This window comes from Microcebus murinus, chromosome X, assembly GCF_040939455.1.
Source record: "Microcebus murinus isolate Inina chromosome X, M.murinus_Inina_mat1.0, whole genome shotgun sequence".
NCBI classification, from domain to species: Eukaryota; Metazoa; Chordata; class Mammalia; order Primates; family Cheirogaleidae; genus Microcebus; species Microcebus murinus.
In genome coordinates this window covers 59,658,489-59,681,240 of record NC_134136.1, presented here as the reverse complement: position 1 = coordinate 59,681,240, position 22,752 = coordinate 59,658,489, and the positions used below count along the sequence as shown (strand labels likewise).

The 22,752-nt window shown below is 40.0% G+C and overlaps 1 protein-coding gene across 1 annotated transcript in view; it reads left to right on the top strand.

Annotated features, from left to right (window-relative positions):
• Positions 1–22,752, top strand: part of GPC3 (glypican 3) — a 413,275-nt gene that overhangs the window by 274,846 nt on the left and 115,677 nt on the right. The window contains exon 5 of the mRNA XM_012764774.2: positions 3,556–3,681. Coding sequence (XP_012620228.1) covers positions 3,556–3,681 — 126 coding nt within the window. The remainder of the gene's footprint in view (positions 1–3,555; positions 3,682–22,752) is intronic.

Here is a 22,752-nt window from a genome sequence, read left to right as displayed (position 1 = left end):
GCTTAACTTTATGAGGAACTGCCAAGTTGTTTTCCACAGTGGCTGTACCATTTTGCATTCCCATCAGCAATGTGTGAGGGTTCCAATTTCTTTACATCCTCATCAATACTTTTTATTGTCTGTCTTTTTTATTATAACCATCCTAGTGGGTGTAAAGTGGTATTTCATTGTGGTTTAGATTTGCATTGCATCTCTAGAGAGATGACTAATCTCTTTTTCTAACTTGACTTCATCTTAGCCATCCACATCTGATGCTTAAATTCTGAGACACAAATCCCTCTGAAGGCCACTGCCACCTTCCTACCAGACTCAGAGAAGAGGATCATTCAAAATGCTGTACCAAATTAGTCAAGAGATTTACCCAGCTTAGTAGCTAGCTAGCCTTTTAAAAAGAGTATCAGGAAAAATCTGTTGGGAGAGAACATGGTTTTACTTATTGATATCCACCTCAAAAGATGAAGGATTTTAATTATCATGTGCACATAAAGTTATCTGGAACTTGAAAAAAATTTAATTGTCCTCTATATAGAAATTTATCTGGAATATGATATATATTTCATATAATAATATATTCTATTCTATGGACTAATGATAAAGGTAATATTGGCAACAGCTAACACTTTGAAGGGATTACTCTGTGCTTATTTATGTGGGTACTGTGATTATTTGTAAGGGTACTATGCTAAACATTTTACATGCATCGTCTCATTTAATCATCACAGTAACCTTGCGACATAGATGTTATCATTATCTTCATTATACAGATAAGGAAAATAAGGCTCAGAGAAGTTTAGAATGTGCGTAAGTTTTCACTGCTGTATAAGTGAGGAAGTAGCTGGCATTTCAAACTCATCTGGGTCAGAGTCCAAAATCAATACTCTTCGCTACTACCCATAACAGGTTTGAAGGGGCTGTTCTGAGAACCCAACCATAATTATTAATATAACATGGTTACTGATTGAAAACGTGTTCTAAATTCAAAATAACTAATCCAGAAGTAAGTTTAAAAAGCACTCTCTCTTCCTATAGTCCATCCTATATGTCCTGTGGAAGTAACGAAGTAGGATGACCTTTTATTTTCCCAAGTTAACTTGTTCAAGTTTCAAACAAATTCCCTGAGTTCTGTTAATAGAATATGATGACCCAGACTGTATTCACATTATTCACATTCTTTGTGGTTTTCTTAGACATGTATCTTGACCCTTTCAGGTAATACCCTTTTACACTGAAGTGGGAGGTCTTATGTTTATTGCAGCCCCTCATCCCCTTGATGTTTAGATTGAACCTCATCTGATTCTTCTTCAACTTGTCAATAATCTTTAAAATCAGCCAAGAAAACCACAAGGGATGGGAGAAGTTCAGAGTGATTTTGTTTTAACTTCTAGGGAAATCAAGTTGGAAGGCTCTGCTATGGGTTCAATTTTCTTACCACGTGCTATGTTAGTGAAAGAAGGTGTGGAGGTAGGAGGAGGCCTAAGGGAAACTCTTTCATTAAAGAGAAGGCCATTGTTTCCCATAGACTAATGGCCATATTCCATTTCCTTATGGAGTGGGGGAATTACTCAGCCTCAGCCTTTAGTATTTCAGTTTCCACTCTTGGGAACTGCATTATTACCTTGTAAAATAGAGCATCTCTCCTATTAGCCGTTAATTGAACCCATCTTTTTCCTCTGTGAGAAACTATAATGTTGACTTTTATTTTCAGAGCTCAGTATTGAGCCTCTTCTCCTTGAAGATTGACGGTGCTGCCACACCAGGAGTAGGCTGCGAGGGGATACGAGTATAGCAGGAAGCAACTCCTGGGGCATCAGGAGTTACATATATGTCCCAATAACCTTTCTTGAGTTGCTCTGTCCATCACCCTGGTTTTGCTGTGACCCAGACCTTTGTGAACATGTGCTGAGAGTCCTCTCTCTTTCTCTCTGTCTCTTGTCTCTCTCTTTCTCTCTCAGTTATTAGTTGAAAGAAATAGTTTTAGGGTAATTGTCTTAGTCTGGTTTTTGTTACTATAACAAAATACCCAAGACTGGGTAATTTATAAAGGAAGGGGTTATTTATCAGGCTGGGAAGTTCAAGGTTGAGCAGCTGCAGCTGGCAGCTTCTGGTGAGGGCCTCGTGCAATATCAAAACACAACAGAGAGACGAAAGGGGAAGGGGACCTGGGTGCAAGCGAAAAGGACGAACATAAGAGGCAACCTTGCTTCATAACAACCTGCCCTCCTGGGAACTAATCCATTCCCTTGAAACTTAATCCACTCTTGAAAGAAAAACATTAACCCATTTTCACATCTTATAAAGGCACCACCTCCCAATACTGCCACCCTGGGGACCAAGCCTCAACATGAGTTATGGTGGGGACAATCCATATTGAATCCACAACAATAATAAAATGGAAAATGGTATTAAGTACAAGAAGATATTTCCACTAGTCTTCCTCTTTTGGCCAGATCTGAAACCAAATCCCAGAAAGGCATTTCTGGGCTCGGGACTTCTACCAGTGTATAAATGAGATTGGGTTTTCTGGTTCCTACAGAGGCCTGTACACCAGGCCAGTCCATTCTTAGCCCAGAGACAGTATTGAATAATTATTCCACTGTCAGAATATTACCTGACCAGAGTCTCCAAATCTTAGTCTAGATGTAGACTTGGATGTAAATAATGCTTTAACCTTTTTTTGTATCAGGAACATTGTTTTAGAAAATAAGGTATGTTTTATCATCTACTACACAGATGTTTTAATAATTCTTTATAAACATATCCACTTCTCTCTAGTCTATGGTGTTTTACTTTGTATATCCATGTATACCTGAAACAAGATAATACATCAGAAATTTTTCTAGTATTTATGTGTCTGTTATACACAATTGCATATATAATATGTTCTCTCTCTCACACATACATGTTTGTCTTATATATTATAAAAAGCAAAGCAAATAAATAATAAAATATACTAGAATCATATTCCCCCTTTTTTCCCCTTCATAGGAACTACAATATACAGACAAAGAACAAAGAAACCTTCTCCTCTAGCAGATGCGAGTTTCTCTGACTATAATGTCAGGAAAATTTCATAGAGCTTATACTGTTCTGAGTACCCTGTGATTCTGATCTGCAACCATTAGCCAGATCCTATATGGAAAGGGGCCATCTCTAGGGTAATAGCATTGTAAATTACAATCAATGTACTCAATTACACTCAGAAACCAAAAGATATGTAGTGCTCCAACATGCCTTGTAATCAGCACCTTTGAAAACGTAGGTAACAGCATTCTGAACAAAAAATGGAAGCCGAACATCTTAGAAAATGGATGTTGGAATTAAATCATCCTTCTGATAGGGCCAGCACCTTATATAGCAGGCAACTTTTTTGTCTAATATCATTTTATTGATTAAAAAAATAGAAATTATGGCCTTGTAGCCAAGAATGTCTTTAAAAATCATTTATTGCTCTAATCAGCCTGGCAGAGCCTTTCTGTCATGCTGATAAGGAAATTAAACTTTTCTCATACTGTGTTTACTTGCCTCTTATGCGCAGATGTTTTGTTTTTCTTTTAGGGAACTAATTCAGAAGTTGAAATCTTTCATCAGCTTCTATAGTGCTTTGCCTGGCTACATCTGCAGCCATAGCCCTGTGGCGGAAAATGACACCCTTTGCTGGAATGGACAAGAACTCGTAGAGAGGTGATCTTTTTTTGAAAATTAAATATAACAATATTTGAGGAATAATCATCATATGTTTATCTGATTGTTACTTATGTCTTCTCTCTGCCCCCATGCAAGAAAAATTCTAGAAAAAATATAAATGTGAGCAACTTATGATGTGCTAGATCAAATGTTGTTTATAATTTTAGCTCTCATGGAATTTACAAACGTCGAAGCACATCAGTAACTATATGTTCAGGGACATTTACAACATGTAAAACGTAGAACAACTTTTTTTTTTGTCTTTGCTTCCTCCATTTCCTCATTATGTGGACCTTGAAATATTTGATTTGAAGTAATTATATTCATATTAAAGGCTATCATTTACTGAGTTAATTATGTATTCAGTACCATACTAAGTGCTTTGTATGTTTTAACTCTTTTAATCTTTACAGCAATCCTATGAAATGAATACCTTTATGTTTCCCCATTTTACAGACGAAGATGGTGGAAAGAAGAAAGGGAAAGGAAAAAGCAATTTTACTAAAATATTTATTACTAAGCAATATTACTGAATTACAAATAAATGTTACTAAGCAATTTTACTGAAATATTTGATCATTTGTTAATATAATCTATGTTAACTGGCATTATCTGTGAAGAATTTGCTCATCACTGAAAAGGAAATCATATGTATTCATTTATTCAGCAAATATTTACTAAACACCTTCTAAGTGTCAGACATGTTGAAGTGAAAAAAAACAGACATAGTTCCCTGTCCTCATGGAGCTTTCATTCTAGTGGGCTAGTGGGATTCCTAACCTCCATTGTTTTGCATATGTGAGAAATAGCTTGCAATTAAGGAATGAAATCAAGAGGGTAGAATTGGTAGGAGTTGAGTAACATTCTTTAAAAAAAATGATTGTATGAGTAGAAGCATGCTGTAGAGGAGAATACCGAAGAGACCTAAAATCAAAGTGTGAATCTTTCACTAATTAGTTGCTTAACCTAGGGTAACTGATTTAATCTCCATGGTTTCCCCATCTAAAAAATTCAGATGGTTGGATTAGAGCCCCTCCAGATCTGACAGTCTGTGTGTTTTTCCCCTTATTCATTTATTAATTCACTCATACCTTCAACATTTATGTATTGAGATATATGTGTTAGGTACCAAGATAAGTGCTAGGGATGCAAGAGTGGAAAAAGGCAAGTTACCTGCTTTAAAGAGCTTACATTCTAGTGGGACCCAATACTGAGACATGAGATGCAGAAAGGAATTTATTAGCAATGTAATATAATAGACAAAGGAAGGCTTTGGAGCCAGATAAGCTTGGGTTTGCATCTCAGTTCTGCTCCTAACTATGTGTGGCCTTGGGTGAGTTACTTAACCTAAAAATCTCAAGGTCCTCCTCTTTAAGAGAACGGCATATAACAGGGTTGTTGTAACTACTAGGTGAGGTCATAAATGTAAAGCCCCTAGCAGACTGGCACATACTGGAAGCTCATTCATGTTACTTTTCCTTTTTCTCTCTTTCCCCTCCACCTCTCCTCTTCCCAAGGAAAGACAAATCACATGCCTGAAAACAGCTCTGTTTCTCATCTAAGCTAGTTTACTGACATAGGACAATGAGAGTGAGTTTGCATGTCATCCTGGATGAGGCACTGAACTTGTGTGGAGATAAGACTTCCCTCTAGCAAATGAGAATCAGGCTGGAGGGATTGATGGCTCCATGCAACCCCCTTCACTGTGGAGAAATACTATGTATTTGCTGTCCTAAAAGCTCATCAGCTACTAAGTAAAATCATAAACATACTTTTTTTAGTTGTCAGAGAAAAGCAGTTGGTATTTGGCTTTGTAAAAAGCTGATGCTTTAAAACATGTATAAACTATTGGCCGGATGTGGTGGCTCACGCCTGTAATCCTAGCACTCTGGGAGGCTGAGGCAGGAGGATTGCTCAAGGTCAGGAGTTCGAAACCAGCCTGAGCAAGAGCGAGACCCCATCTCTACTATAAATAGAAAGAAATTAATTGGCCAACTAATACATATAGAAAAAATTAGCCGGGCATGGTGGCGAATGCCTGTAGTCCCAGCTACTCGGGAGGCTGAGGCAGTAGGATTGCTTGAGCCCAGGAGTTTGAGGTTGCTGTGAGCTAGGCTGATGCCACAGCACTCACTCTAGCCTGGGAAACAAAGTGAGACTCTGTCTCAAAAAAAAAAAAAAATTAAAAAAATAAAACATGTATAAACTATATAATATTTTAAAAAGAAAACTTTCACAGACCAAACATGTGGTTCTTACATAAACTCAATGAGAAACCGTCCCAGTGACTTGTCCACTGTTACATTACTATGACAAAAAATGAACAGTTCCTGAATACTAGTTTAAAGCAGTATATCTTATAATCATGGCCTCTGATTTAAAAGAAAATTTTACTTTACAGTATATTTGTTTACTAATGTGTTCATTTATTCATTTATTTTCTCTTTTAACAAATAGTTGAGCTTCTACTATGTGTCAAGTACTAATATTGGTTTCCTCATAGTTGTGATTGTTTACTTCAAATGTTATAAGCCCACTGGATATATCTTCTATTGCTTAAGGAAAAAAAAAATCGGGAGATCCAGTTTTAGTTAATTCAAAAAAATTTCTTCCCAGGCCTATGAGGAATTTTTTATTAAATTTTGCTTATATTAACTACTTCATGTCCAGTATACTTTCATGAAGGGTGTTGCCCTGGAACCAAGAAAATTCTCTTCTATCAAAGCCTGCTAAATTTTATTGAGTCCAGAAGTTAGCCAAATGCATTTTTACATCATTAAAAGAACTTTGTTAACTGAAATTCTTTTTGTTTTATTTGCTGACTTTAAATGCTTTAGGGATTGAACAAAAGAATAAAATAAATATTGTGGTATGGAGAAAAGTTACTGTATTATTCCAGACTCCTATTTATAATTCTGAAAAATCTGTTTTTTCACAACTTTTATTGTTGATATATACTACCTAGGAAAGAAGGGAAGGAGGAAGGAAGCAAGGAATGAGACTAGGAAAGGAGGAAGGAAAGAAACCAAATGTACTTGCAGAAAGATTAAGAATAATCCAGGAAGTGACTCCTCCTTGGTTAGTAACGTCAGGTTATAATTAACTTGTACTTGTATTACTGACCTAATGCAATGATGAAACCAGGGAATACTGTCAAACTAGATTTCTTAAAAAAACACTACTCAGGAATATACATTTAATGATATGCAGTTCTTTAGCCTGAAGACACGTATGTCCTCTGCTTATGCCATTTATAAAGATTAGCTTTGCAGTCATGTCTCATCTAGAGTTTAAACCTCTTTCCAGAGCTTTTCATTGAGTTTCTCATTTAATTTAGTCCTAAGTAACAATTGCCACTTCATATTGTCAAATGGGTTGTAACTTTGTTATCTTTTATAGGCTAAGTTTTTGTTCCTTTGAAAATATTTTAGTTTTAGCCAAGAAAAAATGTGAAAATCCAGGATCCTGATGGGGAATGAGACTTGACAGTGGAAACACTTGATCAAAAGGAAAATATTGATGCTGAAGAAAATATTGAGCAATAACTATGTCATATTTCCCATACTTTCAATGTATATCTTTTATGAATGGAATCAATTGAAATGTGAATGAAGAGAATGTTTTCATGGGTCTACTCTGAGTGAGTACCACATAAGCCTATTGTTTGTATTTCTCAACTTCCCACCACTACCCCATCTTGGCTTGACATAAAAATTGGCTTGGCTATCAGGATTTAGCTGAGAAATCTTCGAATTAGTAAGCTTGGCCTATGTGAAGTAACTCTTTCATGTGAGCCACTCATGTATCCTACAGGCAGAGATTTCCTACAATTGCCAAAGGCAGAAAATCTTCCAGCTTTTGCCCTTGTGGAACTAAAGAGAATTTCAGTTAAAGAGTCCATGGGAAGTGTATGCTTTGCCTGCGTTGGTACTGATAAAACCTTTATGAAGAGTGAACATTTCAGTAAATATATTCTCAAGCATCCTTTTAGAAGTGCTAGGCCAAATATCTGGATAATTGACTGAAATTTCCATTTGTCTTCTGAATAGTTTGATATTATATAAGCCCAGTTTTATATGTTTTTTTTTTTAATTTTTATTGTTTTTGGAGATGAGATCTCACTATGTTGCCCAGGCTGGTCTCGTACTCCTGAGCTCAAGAAATCCTCCCTCCTCAGCCTCCCCTACATGCACACGCCACAAGTTTTATTGTTTAATCAAGTTTTATCTTTAAATTAGAGAAACTATTTAAACCTATACATGTTCAAAAACCCATAGTTTGAGAGAGGAAAAAAAATGCTGTTTAGTCTTTATATTTAACATCCGATAATTCAGGCTCATTCAACACAGACTGAGCACTTACTATATACTAGGCCCTGTAGGGCATACAGTGATAAGTAAAATCCAGCCCCTGCCCCTGCTAAGGAGTTCACAACCTAATGAGAATGAGGAAAGAAAATCAACCAGTCCTCTTCCCCGGCAGTCAGGGAGAGCTCCCCCTAGAGGCATCACAACGGAGGCTCTATCCACTTGTATTGAGTAAGGGAGGGAGTGAGTATGTGTGTGTGTGTGTGTGTGTCTGTCTGTCTGTCTGTCTGTCTGTCTGTCTGTCTATGTGTGTTTTCTTGAGGTAAAATTGACATAACAAAATTAACCATTTTAAGATGTATAACCTAGTGGCATTTAGCCCATTCACAATGTCATACAACCATCATCTCTATCTAGTTCCAAGATATTTTCATCTCCCCAAAATGAAATCTTGTGCCCATTAGTGGTCACTCCCCATCCCTCGCTTCCCCTAGCCCCTGTCAACCAGCAATCTGGTTTCTGTCACAATGGATTTACCCATAATAGAGGTTTCATATAAGTGGAATCATTCACTTAGCATAATGTTCTTGAGTATCAGTACTTCATTTTTTACAGCCAAATAATATTTCATTGTATTAATATGTGCATAGAACATTTTGTTTATTCATTCATCAGTTTTCCGTCTATTTTTATATGAAGCCTGACCAATTACTTCTTCATCAGGCCTCTCCTTCTACCCCTGGATTCAGCTTGGCTAGACTTTAAATTTGATGACAGGACAGCCAAACCTTCAGGCCTCCCATTCTCATCATCCTTGAGTACCACCTAAATGCTAGCCTGTCTATTACCTGGCCTTGTCTCTATAATCCTTTATAATTATTCTCCCCTAAGTCTTTTCTTTCAGCCGTATGTGTATAGTCAGCTGGCTTCTCCAACATAGGGGTTTATACTTCTCTAGTGACTTTGAGGCTTATCAATTCTGCTTAGACAAGTACTTATACTTTACTTTGTGCCATGATGCTTTAGTTCCCTTTGTGATTCAGCCCTAGTTACTCTTCCTGTCCCTTTGTTGTGTTGCTGGGCTGGATGGGCCTGGCTCCAAATGTCAGCTCCACAATATTACTGTTGTCTTCTGGATGACAGTTCTACATAGCCACCTCTGTCTGTTATGAATCCGAGTATGGTGTTGTGGCGTACATCTGTAGTCCCAGCCACTCAGGTTGCTGCAGCAGGAGGATCACTTGAGCCCACGAGTTCCAGTCTAGCCTGGGCAACATAGCAAGACCTTATCTCTTAAAAAAGCAGTGTTCTGTTTGGTTCTCTGGGATAAAAAAAATAAAAAGAAAAAAATAATAAAAAAAGCAGTGAAAGAGCCTCCTCTTTATCCTATGCAATCTCACCTCCCATTTCACGTGAGAAATTATACATGCACATACACACACACACACATACTCATCGTGAATTCTCTCTCTTATTTTCACTGACAAGACAAGTCTTCCAGTGTTTATAATACCCCCTTCAGGATTTCTCTTCTGAATTGGAAAGGCAAAAGTGGGAATATGCAAAGCAATTCTTTTAGTTCTCAAAGAGTTTTGTCCTTATCTCAAAACCTGGATGTTTCAGAAAAGTGTAGTAAGGAGACTATTTTTCTCTCTTTTCTACTGGATTGGAGGGATAGACCACGGCATATCAGCAAGTTAGAATGAACAAGAGAATCCTGAACACCCAATTTCTAGCATATGCAAATTCATAAAAAATTGGATAAATAAATTACCTTCCTTTTTCCCCTACGGTCTAGGAAAGGCAAGGGAGAATAGTTGAGTCTGTTTTTATAATGTAATTATATGAAGAACACTATGTTTTGAGGACTTTGGATGGGGTGGGGCAAATTTCTAGCACTAACAAGTCTTTCACTGGTTTACATAGCAAAAAAAAAAAAAAAAAAGACCTTCAGAATCTTCATTCTGGAGGTAAACGGGTTAATTAAGTAAAGAAAAGATCTATATTCCAAAGTGCATATATACTCAGGCATACGTATAAACATGTACATTTTATTCCAGTCGCGTCTGAACAGACCAGTGGTATGCGGCAGTTGCTATACATAGCTGCCATGCTCTTGTGCTAAAATAGGTTGTTTATTATTTGTTGTTAGGTTTCATTTTTTTTTAGATTTATAGGATGCTTTTCTCCTAAGGGCTCAGGGCAATGTACATACAATTTTAAATATGGAACAGCCAATAAAAACAGCAATGGGAAAGTAAATATACAAGATAAAATAAAGAGCCAAAAGGAAGAGGGCGTGGGAAGAAATAAGCCATGGACAATGGATATAATATTCAATGACACTGATTCAGGTCCTAAAGTCAATTGATTCAGGGCTTGCTTAGGCACAAGTCAAGCTAAAAGCTTGCTGAAGCTGAGACTCTGTAGCTCTTCTCAGCCACTGTGGTGCTGGCTTGAGAGTTAGAAACTGAGGTACAGTGTTCAACCTTCCAGCTCTTTCTTATCATGGCTGGTTCTTCCTTTGCCCCCTATGCTGCAGGAAGCTCTGCTTGTGAAAGGCTGGTAGGAAGGGGAGAGGGACAAATGGGGCTTCAGTATTTGATTTATCACTATCTCTACAGTCCTTGGTCCCCCTCAGACATTTTTGGATTTCATTTCTACTTTAGTTTTCCCAGAAGCAAAAATATGACACTTCATTCTTTCTAATTTGGGGAACTGCTATGTTAGCCTGAGTGTGCGCCCTCAAATGAAAGTACTGAAGTATAATGCAGCTTACTAGTATGGCAGTTTATATATTCTATCTTACCTTAGATAAGTCAAGATTGTTCATGGGAAGGCTTTGAGGGAGAAATGGATTATGTATAAAATGGCATAATTTGGTATAGGATGAAATATTTATGGCAGCTAGGAATTCTGAAAAATTCTGGTAAGGCAAGACAGATCAGTTTGGGGAGTAACCCCATTTAGTAATCCCTCTACAGGCTTAGATTGGCATATTTTTCATGAGAGATTTATCTTAAAAGTAGTCTTTAGTGACAGCTATTTATCAGGATGTACTGTCTGGCAATACAGTGACATTTATCCCTTAAGATTATGATGTCACATACAGTAGCTTTACCTTTGAAATTGAGTGAGAAAAACACAGCTTATCCTGTTGACGGATGGCTTAATACAATGCCCCACATTCAGGATGGGCTGTACTTGGTCGACTGTCATGTCTTTAGTAGCAGGAGGAGACATTTTCATGGCTCAGTGTTTGATATGTCTGTAGATTGCCTGTTGAATGCTGGATGGCTTATTACTTTAAGCAGAATTGTGTCTTATTAGTATACCATGCCAGCCCCTCTTGGGCTCAATTGAATCATTTTGTGATATGAAGAGTATTTGGGGGCCTCCAAGGCAAGTCCCAGCATATCCATACCCTCAACAAATAAACATCACCTCCTAATTTCCTCTTTGAAATGTGGTTCTCATAGTTGGAAAAGGCCTGTCTCCTCTTGCCATCACTGGTCCATGTACTAGAGATCTTCTATTTTAGCCTGGAAACAGGGGTCCTCAAACTTTTTAAACAGGGGTCCAGTTCACTGTCCCTCAGACCGTTGGAGGGCCGGACTATAGTTTTAAAAAAAACTATGAGGCCGGGCGCGGTGGCTCACGCCTGTAATCCTAGCTCTCTGGGAGGCCGAGGCGGGCGGATTGCTCGAGGTCAGGAGTTCGAAACCAGCCTGAGCAAGAGCGAGACCCCGTCTCTACTATAAATAGAAAGAAACTAATTGGCCAACTAATATATATAGAAAAAATTAGCCGGGCATGGTGGCACATGCCTGTAGTCCCAGCTACTTGGGAGGCTGAGACAGAAGGATCGCTTGAGCCCAGGAGTTTGAGGTTGCTGTGAGCTAGGCTTACGCCACGGCACTCACTCTAGCCTAGGCAACAAAGCAAGACTCTGTCTCAAAAAAAAAAAAATAAAAAATAAAACTATGAAAAAATTCCTATACACACTGCACATATCTTCTTTTGAAGTAAAAAAGCAAACAGGCAAAAATACCCACATGTGGCCCGCAGGCCGTAGTTTGAGGGTGCCTGGCTTAGGAGATGAGACATTGAAGAAATATAACTGCTTTTAGGGAATTAACATATTAAAGCTTCTATGGCATTTAATTATTATTGCCTCCTTCAAAGTTGGTGCTTTAGTAGATCATAAAATGATTCCACTGATGCTGCCAGTCCTCCAAATAATTTTTCTGTATCCTCTTTGGAAAAATCCCTGTGGGTTTATGGCTGGTCCCTGCAGTCTGCAGGTTGTTGATCCACAGCCAGTTAATCAATGGTACAGGCTGAGTATTATAGCGAGAAGATCCTGGGAGGTTAGGAAACATGAGCCAAGTGATCGATGCATATTGGGAAGAGTGTGCAGTGTTTAGAATGATCCAGATGGAGATTTTAATCCTGGTTCAGACACTCACTGTGTGCTTTGGACAGGTCATTTTAACATCAAATTCTGTTACCTTATTTGTAAGATGAGAGTAATGATACCTACTCTATAGGACTGTTGTGAATCTGCGTTCTGGCCCATAGGCACTGAGTCATTGATAGCTGTTGTTGATGTTACCACCTTACAGCATGGCTGAGCAGGCCAGGTAAATGTCCAGAGTAAGGATGAAGAGGTGTAGGCCATTCTTCTTCATGTAAAGATAAACTGCATTTTTTTGGAAATACTATGTGTTAAGGTGTGAAATCCATACACAGGTGAGAAAGAATTCTCAGACTATAATATACAAAAGTAAAAGTTTATTTATTTTTATTTTGCTAAGAAAGAAAGAAAGAGAGACAGAGAAAGAGTGAACGAGAGAGAGTGGCCATGACAAACAGAGGGAGGAAAGAAATATCAGGCAGCGAGGAAAGTTGCTTGGTGTTTTTAAAGGGTAGAAATGCCTTTTTTCCCTCTGCTTCAGTGGACTGTTAATATTAATGAAAGTGGCTGTGAAGTTGATGTGTTGGCTTTTTGTGTTTTTCACATTGCGATTGATAGCAGACATTAATTTCTTCTTTCTTCTTGCTAGTGGGAGGCATCTGGCACTGTCTCTTGCTGAGGAAGCAGGAGAAGCTCGCAGTCCTTCTGTCCGCTCAGGAACTTTTTCAAGGCTCAGAAAGAACTCAGAGATAACAAGTTAGGCCACATGTTTTCATTAAACAAAGGGTAGTTGTGTTGTCAGTTTATTTCTCTTACTTTCTGTTTGATAGTTTATTTTCCTGTGTTAGATAGATTATTATTATAGTAAGACCACCTTTCACTATGATTTTTTGAGAACCGAACTGTTAAATGGATTGGCTGATCAAGCAGGTTCATACCATTTGGTGTTCATTTAGAGTAAGAGGATGAAATAATGGGGCTGTTTACTTCTTGTGACATTTAAACTGTTTTTAAGTGGGATTTCCAAAGAGGAGTCCCAGGAGGGGTTTTTTTGTTTGTTTGTTTTTTGTTTTTAAGAGACAAGGTCTTGGCCAGGCACGGTGGCTCACGCCTGTAATCCTAGCACTCTGAGAGGCCAAGGCGGGTGGATAGTTTGAGCTCAGGAGTTTGAGACCAGCCTGAGCGGGAGTGAGACCCCATCTCTACTAAAAATAGAAAGAAATTAGTTGGACAACTAAAAATATATAGAAAAAAATTATCCAGGCATGGTGGTACATGCCTGTAGTCCCAGCTACTCAGGAGGTTGAGGCAGGAGGATTGCTTGAGCCCAGGAGTTTGAGGTTGCTGTGAGCTAGGCTGACGCCACAGCACTGCAGCCTGGACAATGGAGCGAGACTCTGTCTCAAAAAACAAACAAAGAATAAGCAAGGTCTTGCCCAGGCTGGTCTCTAATTCCTGGGCTCATGCAATCCTCCCACCTCAGCCTCATGAGTAGTTGGGACTACAAAGGCATGTACCACTGCACCCGGCCAGGAATATTTTGAGTGATGTCAGCATCACTGATGGACACAACACAGTTTGAGCTGCATACATTCCAGTAGATTTACACAATTTTGAAATCTGGCATAACTTTATATTCACTCCTTGGGGAGCATGTAAGTTAGGTGAAGCACTGATAGAAACAATTATGCTGGGCTTGGTAAGTCTCCCAACATTCTCCTGACCTTTTCCTTTCACTTTCCTTTAGTCATATCAGTGTCACTTCATCAGAACCCTCTGACCTCCACAAACACCCCCTGAAACATTTTTGTCTAATTACTCTGCCTCAGAAGGGTTGTTTCTGGTAGTTAGTCACTGACCATTAAAGAAAATGGCCTCTTGGAGTGCAAAGGACAGGAGGAGGTACCTTAGGGAAGCCTCTTTCTTGGGAGCCTCTTGGTAGAGGCCCTGATCTTAGACCCCTTCTGGCTGTTGTGATTGTTGGGTTGTGGGGGTGGTTTTTCTCCTCTGAAGGACACAGGAAATGGCTGGCAGGCACTACTTGTTTGCTGCTGCTGGCCCAGTTCTTCCTCCAGGGCACAAGCTCTTGGTGGTTCCTTTGAAAGAAATTCAGATCTCCTGTTTTTTGCCCTTTCCTCCTATACTTAAGTACAAAATATTATTTCAGTTTCTCTGATGATTTTTACTGATGGAAATATAGCCAAACAATTGGGAGTTAACAAAAAGCACAGAGAGTCAAATCTTTTTAAAAATCTTATTTTATGTACAAAGAGCTAGTGTGGTTTCTTTCACTGGATAGATGTCTTAGATAATCCATTCAAGGAAGATGGTTTAGTCTAACTTAATGAAACCTGTGTCATTCGAGTACTGACAGAAACACTGATGGCACATATTGAGGCCGTATTTCTGGATCAGACCTTGCTGTACAGATGAAACAAGAGCAAGAACTCTGGCTGAATTTTTGCAGATGTCTCCAATAGAGCTTCAGGTGACTCATCTTGCTTTTAGGAGTGCAGTGAGGCAAAAGGAAAGAGCTAGTGCACACATGTGCTTTTCAAATTTGGGGGACACAGTTTACCCAGAATGTCAGAGACAAATTTTAAAGTTACATGACATCCATAAGGCGGCATAGTTGAGTCTTTAAGCATACAACTTTAGAATCAACAAGCCTGAGTTTGAATGCCTGCTCCATTACATATTAACTCTTTTGCCTCTCTGAGCTTCAGTTTCCCCATTTGTAAAAATAGAGCTCATAATTTCTCCCTTAACAGATTGTTGAGGAGATTCAGAAAGATTATGAAATGCAGAGTATAGTGTCCTCAAAAATGGTAGCTATTATAGTTATTATTGCTGTTATTCAAGAAGCCTATGAAAACAGCCCTTGCAGATCTTTACTCAAAGACAGAGGGAGCTAGGCCTGATTTTAGCTCCCTTCAATGACCCATTCCTTAACTCTTTAGCAACAGCCTCACCCACCCACTCTCATGTTTGTGTTACCTCCTCTCCCTTCTGCAAAAACATCAAAATCCCTATCCTTGGTGCTGGTTGGTGCAAATGGTGGGCACTTACTTGGATCCACTAGTTTCAAGTGAGAGTGATTGTGTCTAAGTGTATGCACTGGGCTGGTGCATTCTTATTTTCAGCATCTTGTTTCATAGCAAAGACATTTTAAACTATTCCGCCTAGGACTTCTTTATAGTGATTAACTCAGATAATCTTCCTAAATTACATTCAAAGCCAGAATAAGTCTAGTTGAAGGTCAAGTCTAGTTGCTCAATCCTCTAAAGTCCTTTCTATCATCCTTGGGTTAACCTTTGTGGAAAAGTAGAGAGATCAATAAAATCAGTCGTGATTCCCCAATTTCTCAAGCCTATGAGTTTCATTCTTTTATGTGAGTATGGCTTTGATCCTTGGGTTTGTCTTTTTTTTTTTTTTTTTTTTGAGACAGAGTCTCGCTTTGTTGCCTAGGCTAGAGTGAGTGCCGTGGCGTCAGCCTAGCTCACAGCAACCTCAAACTCCTGGGCTCAAGCGATCCTTCTGTCTCAGCCTCCCATGTAGCTGGGACTACAGGCATGAGCCACCATGCCCGGCTAATTTTTTCTATATATATTAGTTGGCCAATTAGTTTCTTTCTATTTATAGTAGAGACGGGGTCTTGCTCTTGCTCAGGCTGGTTTCGAACTCCTGACCTCGAGCAATCCGCCCGCCTCGGCCTCCCAGAGAGCTAGGATTACAGGCGTGAGCCACCGCGCCCGGCCGTGTTTGTCTTCTTTATAGTGAAGTTTCACTTCCCTATGAAAGGAAATTTAATTTGTATTTCCAGCGTCACAGGAGCTTCCTACTTTTTGGCCCCTCATGTCTTAGTGATCCATATGGTCATATGGATCTTAAAAACCACCCAAATGAACTCTTCCTTGGTTTGAGTCCCTTGTTGGCCCATTTCATCATCTTTCTCCTTGATTCTGGGCACAGCTTGAGGCCCAGAGCTGGGATGAGTCTCTGTTGAGCAGGAGCCAGAGTAAGGTGTTCGCACCTGAGGTAGGGATACAGCAGTTTGGGGCTCGAGGGACAGCTGGAGGGATACAGCAGTTTGGGGCTATAGGGGGTTGCACTACATAAGAACTCATAGTGAAAAGCTAATTTCCAAATACTATTAGTAAGAATTAAGACAAGGACCATCCTAGAAGGAGCTAGAACAAGAGCTGTTGGGCTGGCTTACCCTTACTTATTCTTAACTCAATGTCATTGCTTCTGAGGACTTTGAATCCTGTCCCACACCCTCATCTGTGTTAAGACTCTCTGGCATCTAGGATTCCCTCTAGCATGTCCCTGGTTACCCTACATTGAGAGCTTTTTCATGTCTGTCTCTAATCTTATACTAGTTCATTAGAGATAAGTACTGTGTCTTCCATCTATACGTCCTCATTGTTTAGTTGTACCTGGCATAGAGTAGACTCTCCATACATGTTTATTGAATTCAATGGATGAACCAACAAACATACTTGTGGGTAAGAGACCTGAATACTAGACCTAGCTTCCCCAGGATGTCACTGTGTATCTTTGGTCAGGTTACTTAAACTCTGTGTTTTGTTGTTTTCCTTCTGTGAAATGATGAAATTAATGACTCCCCTGCCTATCTCATAGGGTTGTTGTGAGCCTTTAATAAGGAAATGTATATGAAATATCTTTGAAAATTAAAGCATCCTCCACTTACTAGACATTAATGTAGAAGAGTAGATCAGATGTGGGGGGACATTCTACCCTGAATAAATGGAACTATACACTGGATAATTGAAGCCTTTCTAGACTCTCTTTACAAACACAGACCTTTAGCAGCTTCCTGAGTAATTCTTTCTATGCATCTCTCCAGAAATATTACTTTTAATTTTTTTTCCTTAAGCAAATCCACCTATCGCCACAAATTCTATTTTTAAACAAGTCAGCCCATGGTGCTGAATAAACCAATTGGCCCTGAAGTAGGAAATACATTGAGAGATTGGTTTCATCAGTTTAAATTAAAGTCTGACTGACAGACCATTTTGAAGTGAATGCAGTTTTATTATTTTCAAACATATATAATAACAATGCTGAGTATTGAACTTGGAGAAAGAAAGCATGTATCAGAGAATTGAAGCAAACAAATAAGAATCATCGATAATGAGGCTATTGCTTTGTGACTGTCCTGCTAAAGACCATCCTCCCCAAATTAGCTATCATTCCCCTGGTGAAAACTATTTATTTCAGAAAATCTTTTTTTTTTTCCTTCATAGGCATGAGGAAAGTCCCATTAAAAATCCCTATATATAGCTTCTGGATAGCCCAGCTTTTCTAAACCCCAGTGGATAGCATCTAGCAGCAGCACTCTGCTCTCTGGTTTTAAGAAATAATAATCTTGAACAGCAAACACTTTCTGGCCCCTATAGTGATCAAATTGTTCCAGTTTGCCTGGGACTTTCCAATTCTAGCATAGAAAGCCCCAAGTCCCAGGAAACCCCTCAGACCCAGGCAAACCAGGATGGTTGGTTACCTACTGGCACCTTTGACTCTGTCCGCTGCTAAATATGGGGGAAACATGCAGATGTGGGGACTTGACATTGGAGGGATGGAGGAAAGCTGGGGGAACTGCAGCTCACCCATTCTGTTGATTCATCTGCCTTCGCTTTTTAGTTCCTCTTTCTTTTCCTTCCTGAGGCATTCTGATCACTGCTCTCTTTCCTTTGCCCCCCAAATCCTGTCTATGGGTACAGTGAAACTTCAGAAAGCAGGACCAAAACCGTAGAGGTGACTAATGCTAATAATAGCTAACCCTTCTATGGTGCTTACCATGTGCCAGGCACTGTGCTAGGCAGTTTATGTACATTGACTAAGTAATTCTCACAACAGCCTTTTGAGGTGGACAGTATTATTGCCCACATTTTACTGATTCTGCTGATGAGATTAAGTAAACTACCAAAGATCACATCACTAGTAAGTAAGGGAGATGGGTTTCAAACCCATCCAGTCCATGCCCTTAACCACTGCACTGCCCTGCCTGTCAAATGCCAGGCTTCTTTCCTTCAGGGTTCAGACCCCTGCTCTCTTCTTCCCATTCTTGGCAGAAATTCTGTCCTCTGCTTGCTTTAATCTTTAGTCCATCAGACCTAAAGTGAGTGTTCTGTCCATTTTTTTTTCTGGCCTGTGCTGCTATATCCTGTCCTTTCCTTGGTCCCTGCCTGGTCCAGGCCCACAAGAGTAGCATTCCCTTTCTTGCCCCTCTTTCTTGCCATGCTTGTCTGCTCTCATATCCTCTCAAGGCTGTAAGGTGGCATCCCCTGGAAGAAGGAGCTCTTCCTCTTAGAGCTTCTCTAGCCCCTTGCTAGAGAATGACCTTCACCTGCCTCCAAGGTTAGCCCTCCATTCAATCTCCTCTACACCCATGCCTCTTATAATAAAGCCGTTGCCTATGCATTTCCTGTGAAGCTGTCAAACCCATGCAAAAAGAGACCTCTTTAGCCCTAGGCTGAGAGTCCAGCCTGAATCCTAGCTCTACCATGAACTTGTTGTGTGACCTTGGGCAAGTCACTGCACTTCAGCCTTTTCTATTACTTACAAAATTAAGAAATTTGACAAAATGACTGCTAAAGCAGTCATCTCTAGCAAGCTATGAGATCCTATACAACAATATTTGGGGAGGGAGTCTGAAAGAGGGAGGAATGCCATAAAGCCACCTTAATGACTTTGAATTTCCAGTTCTTTCCCTGATGTCTTCCCAAATAGACCAAAGTGAAAGTGATTCACAAGCAGCCCCGGGATATAATCGTTCTCATGAGGACAGCAGTGAGCTCTTCAGTTTACTCTTTCAGGTATCTTCAGGGCTACAGGGGAGCAGGTAGTTTGCCTGTTTGATATGTTGTCAGGGTTTTTTTCAGTTTCTGATGTTGGAGAGTTTGGGATGAGATTCCCATAATTAAATCTTAAAGCCAATGTCTCCCCCATAGCACCACATAACTCCAGTGGGGCTTCTGAGCAAAAGAAATGGAATTCAATGTCTGTTGCTTCAAATAATATTTGACACAACTTCCCAGAATGAAAATTAGAAGCCCTCTAACCACAGAGATATATCAGTGACAGGAGAGAGACATCCAGAGGAGTGCCAAGGGCTGAAGGGCAGATAAGAGCAAAGGAATACAAAGTGGCTGAGAAAACCAGAGGGAGGAAGACAATTTTCACTCTCTCCAAGACCCTCCAGGCTAGAGAGCTTGGGTAATTTTTGACCCTATTGTCCTTGTGCATTGTTGTGAGCTTTTATTAAGTATTTATGTGGCAGTTTGTATTTTACCAAGTGCTTTACAATCACTTTTATTTGACTTAGCAAAGTTTTCCTGGAATCCCATCTACTTTATGATCAGGAGAGTCATTTCTTATTTGCTTAGCACCTACGTGCATACACAATAGGCCACTTGTTCCCACCAGAGAGCAGGTGCAACTAGTCGAGCAGCTGAGGGCACTTGCAGCTACCAGGGCAGTGGCAGTGGGGTTAGTTTACACTTCAGTTCACCTTTCCTCCCTTTTGTTATTGTTTTGTTTTACGTTATTGCTGGCAACTCAAGAATGTCAGGACCAGGCTTGGGCCTGCTGAGGGCAGAGCTCTTCTGATATGCAGACATTGGTGGTGGTAGGCTCTTTCCCCTGTGCCCGTGTCTCTGCCCGATCCACCAGGCAATGACCTGCTGAGTGTGTTTCTTTCTGCTACTTCAGGGTTCTGGCTGCAGCCTTGGTTCTGGGACTCCGGAAATGATTTTAAGAGAAGACAACAAAAGTAGCAGTTCCACTCTCTGCAGACAAGACCTCTCAGTATTCTTGGACAAGTCTAACACTTAGTTACCTTATTCTTGCTAGTTTCTTCTCCCTCCTGCCAGTCAACACCAGCCCTCTGTGCCAGCACTGGGGATGTTGGGATGTAGCCTGGTGTGTCTGTAGATGGGCCATGAGGCAGTAGAGCTGCATACTCTCAATTGCAGGTTTGCAGTGGGAATCCAACACAGTCACCAGTTGAATGTTTCATTTTCTGAAGACCAGATTTGCCAAAGCCAAAACTAGGATCTGGTGCCCAAAGTCCAAACTGGAATTAGTGCACCAGAGCATTGGAAAATTTAAGACTTTTGCCTGCCAGGGTTCTGTGGCTGAGCACAGGGATGTATAGATGCTTAATAGGTAAGTGTTGAGTAGATGATGACATTTAGTGGGATATAGGGAAGGAGCTCTGCCATTCTCTATGTAGCCACTGGTTTCTAAAGTGGTGTGATCTGGTAGGGGGACGTACTGACAGATTTACCTCAAAGGGCCCAGACTAAAAGTCCAGTGTAAGGCAGGTTCCCTGTTGGAAGTTGAAGATTTAGGGGAAAGACCCCAGGGGGAACAGACTGACAAAGGCTAGGCAGAGTAGGTTAGAGCTCCCACCACATAAGCTGAACTTTGTGTGAGGCCTTCCATCTCATGTCAGTTCAATAAACATTTATTGACTGCCTGCTATTTGCCAGGCACTGGGTAAGGCAGTGGACCCAGAGATGAGTACAAACAAGGGTACTAGGACAGAGTTCAGGTCATACATCTTAGGAAAACATAGCTGACAAGAAGTCATGCCTGAACACCTGGGGCTCACTGAAAAACGCGAAATACTGGCTTTGAGGAGCAAGACTAATTCCAGACCCTGAGGCCTGACAGGTGAGACAGCTAACACCTTCCTGCTGTGTGGCACTATTGGCTCAGGGTCTGGATTGGCCTAATCCTGCAGGTTGAAGGTTTTGAGGCCTGCAAGTGACTGTGGCTAAGACCAGAGGAGCTGACAGCAGAACAGTGGTAGGAATGTTTAGCTTCCTTTTAATGTATTTCAGCAGTACCCATCTGCATGAAAACAGTTTGTCCCTTTTGCTCATGATCTTTGGCAGTTCACGAACTAAAGTTCAGCAGAACATCCAAAGCAACACTGAGGAGGAGCCTTTCCTTTGTGTGTTACTCACTCCATATACTTGAAATGCAACACAAGAAAAAAATCCACAAGTCACACTTTTCCCTATTTCAGACTTGCCTCTCTCCCAAACTTGTCTGGAGTCAGTGAAGTCTGATTGTTTGGGTGGACTTTGAGAGTCCTTTTCTTCATTTTGAAGATCTCTACATTAGAGCATGAATGTTTGTTGTGGGCCCTGCAGGGACCTGAGACAAACAAAGCAGAATTCCGAAGAGAAAGATTTGAAAAAGCATGTGGGTGTTTTCAAGAGCCATGTAATTCATTACTTGTGACAGTTATGCAAAGTGGAAGCAAAATATTTTCTATCACCCAAGGAAGGAATATGAACTACACGAGGAGGAGGCAGTGGAACAGGCTTTTGACACCCAAAGTTGGTCATTTGGGAAACTTGGTGCACTGCCCTGGGCCAGAGGTGAATGATTTATTCTTCTGTAGACTAAAATTAATTTTGAACCATTTGAAGTCCTGACTGAAAATTTCTCCCTCAGATGCCCTGTCCCCTGGAAACTTTGTAAGACCATCTCTGCTAAAGAATTCCTTTTAGTTAAGCTTAAATGCTCAGGGCCTGCCACTCACACATCATTGCTCAATCATAATGGCAAAGAAAGTTCCAGTGCTTTTTTCCCTTGCTCATTTTCCCTGATTCTAGACCATTCTGACTCATGCTTCAACCCATACTTTTTACTTAGGACCATACCGAAGACAACATAGACTCTTCTATTTCCTGAGTTCTCTCAATGTCAGGATGAGGGGATTTGAAGCTGCCCTTAACTATTCGTTGCCAGGTTTATTTATTCTCTCTCAGGAAATACTTTTCAGATATCGTTTATTGAACACCTATTGTATGTCAAGGCACTGTGTTCAGTGCTTTCACATAATAATAACAGCCCTCTTATAGAATTTTCCATGTGCCTGGCACTGTTCTAAGCATGTTGCCTATGTTATCTCAATTTACTAACATTATATCATTATATCAAATAATCCTCAAAACAATGCAGGTGGCATTATTTCCATTTTACAAATGAGGAAACTCAGCTGAGAAATGTTTAATTACTTGTCAAAAGTGACAGAGTAGGTAGTAGAACCAACTCTTGAACCTATAACTCTGACTCCAAGGCTCTTCCCACCACATGACTCAGGCTTTCTAAGATGTATTATGTACTCACTGCCTCAGTAAACCATGACTGCCAAATTGAATTTAACCTCTTAAAAATAATTATTGATTATTAGTTTGAACATCAGTTACTTTCATCCTATGCCCTTATGTGTTGGTGAAGTATGTGACCAGTTCCCCACCTCCTTGTTCTTGGCCGTTCTATTTGGTGACAGTTACAGCT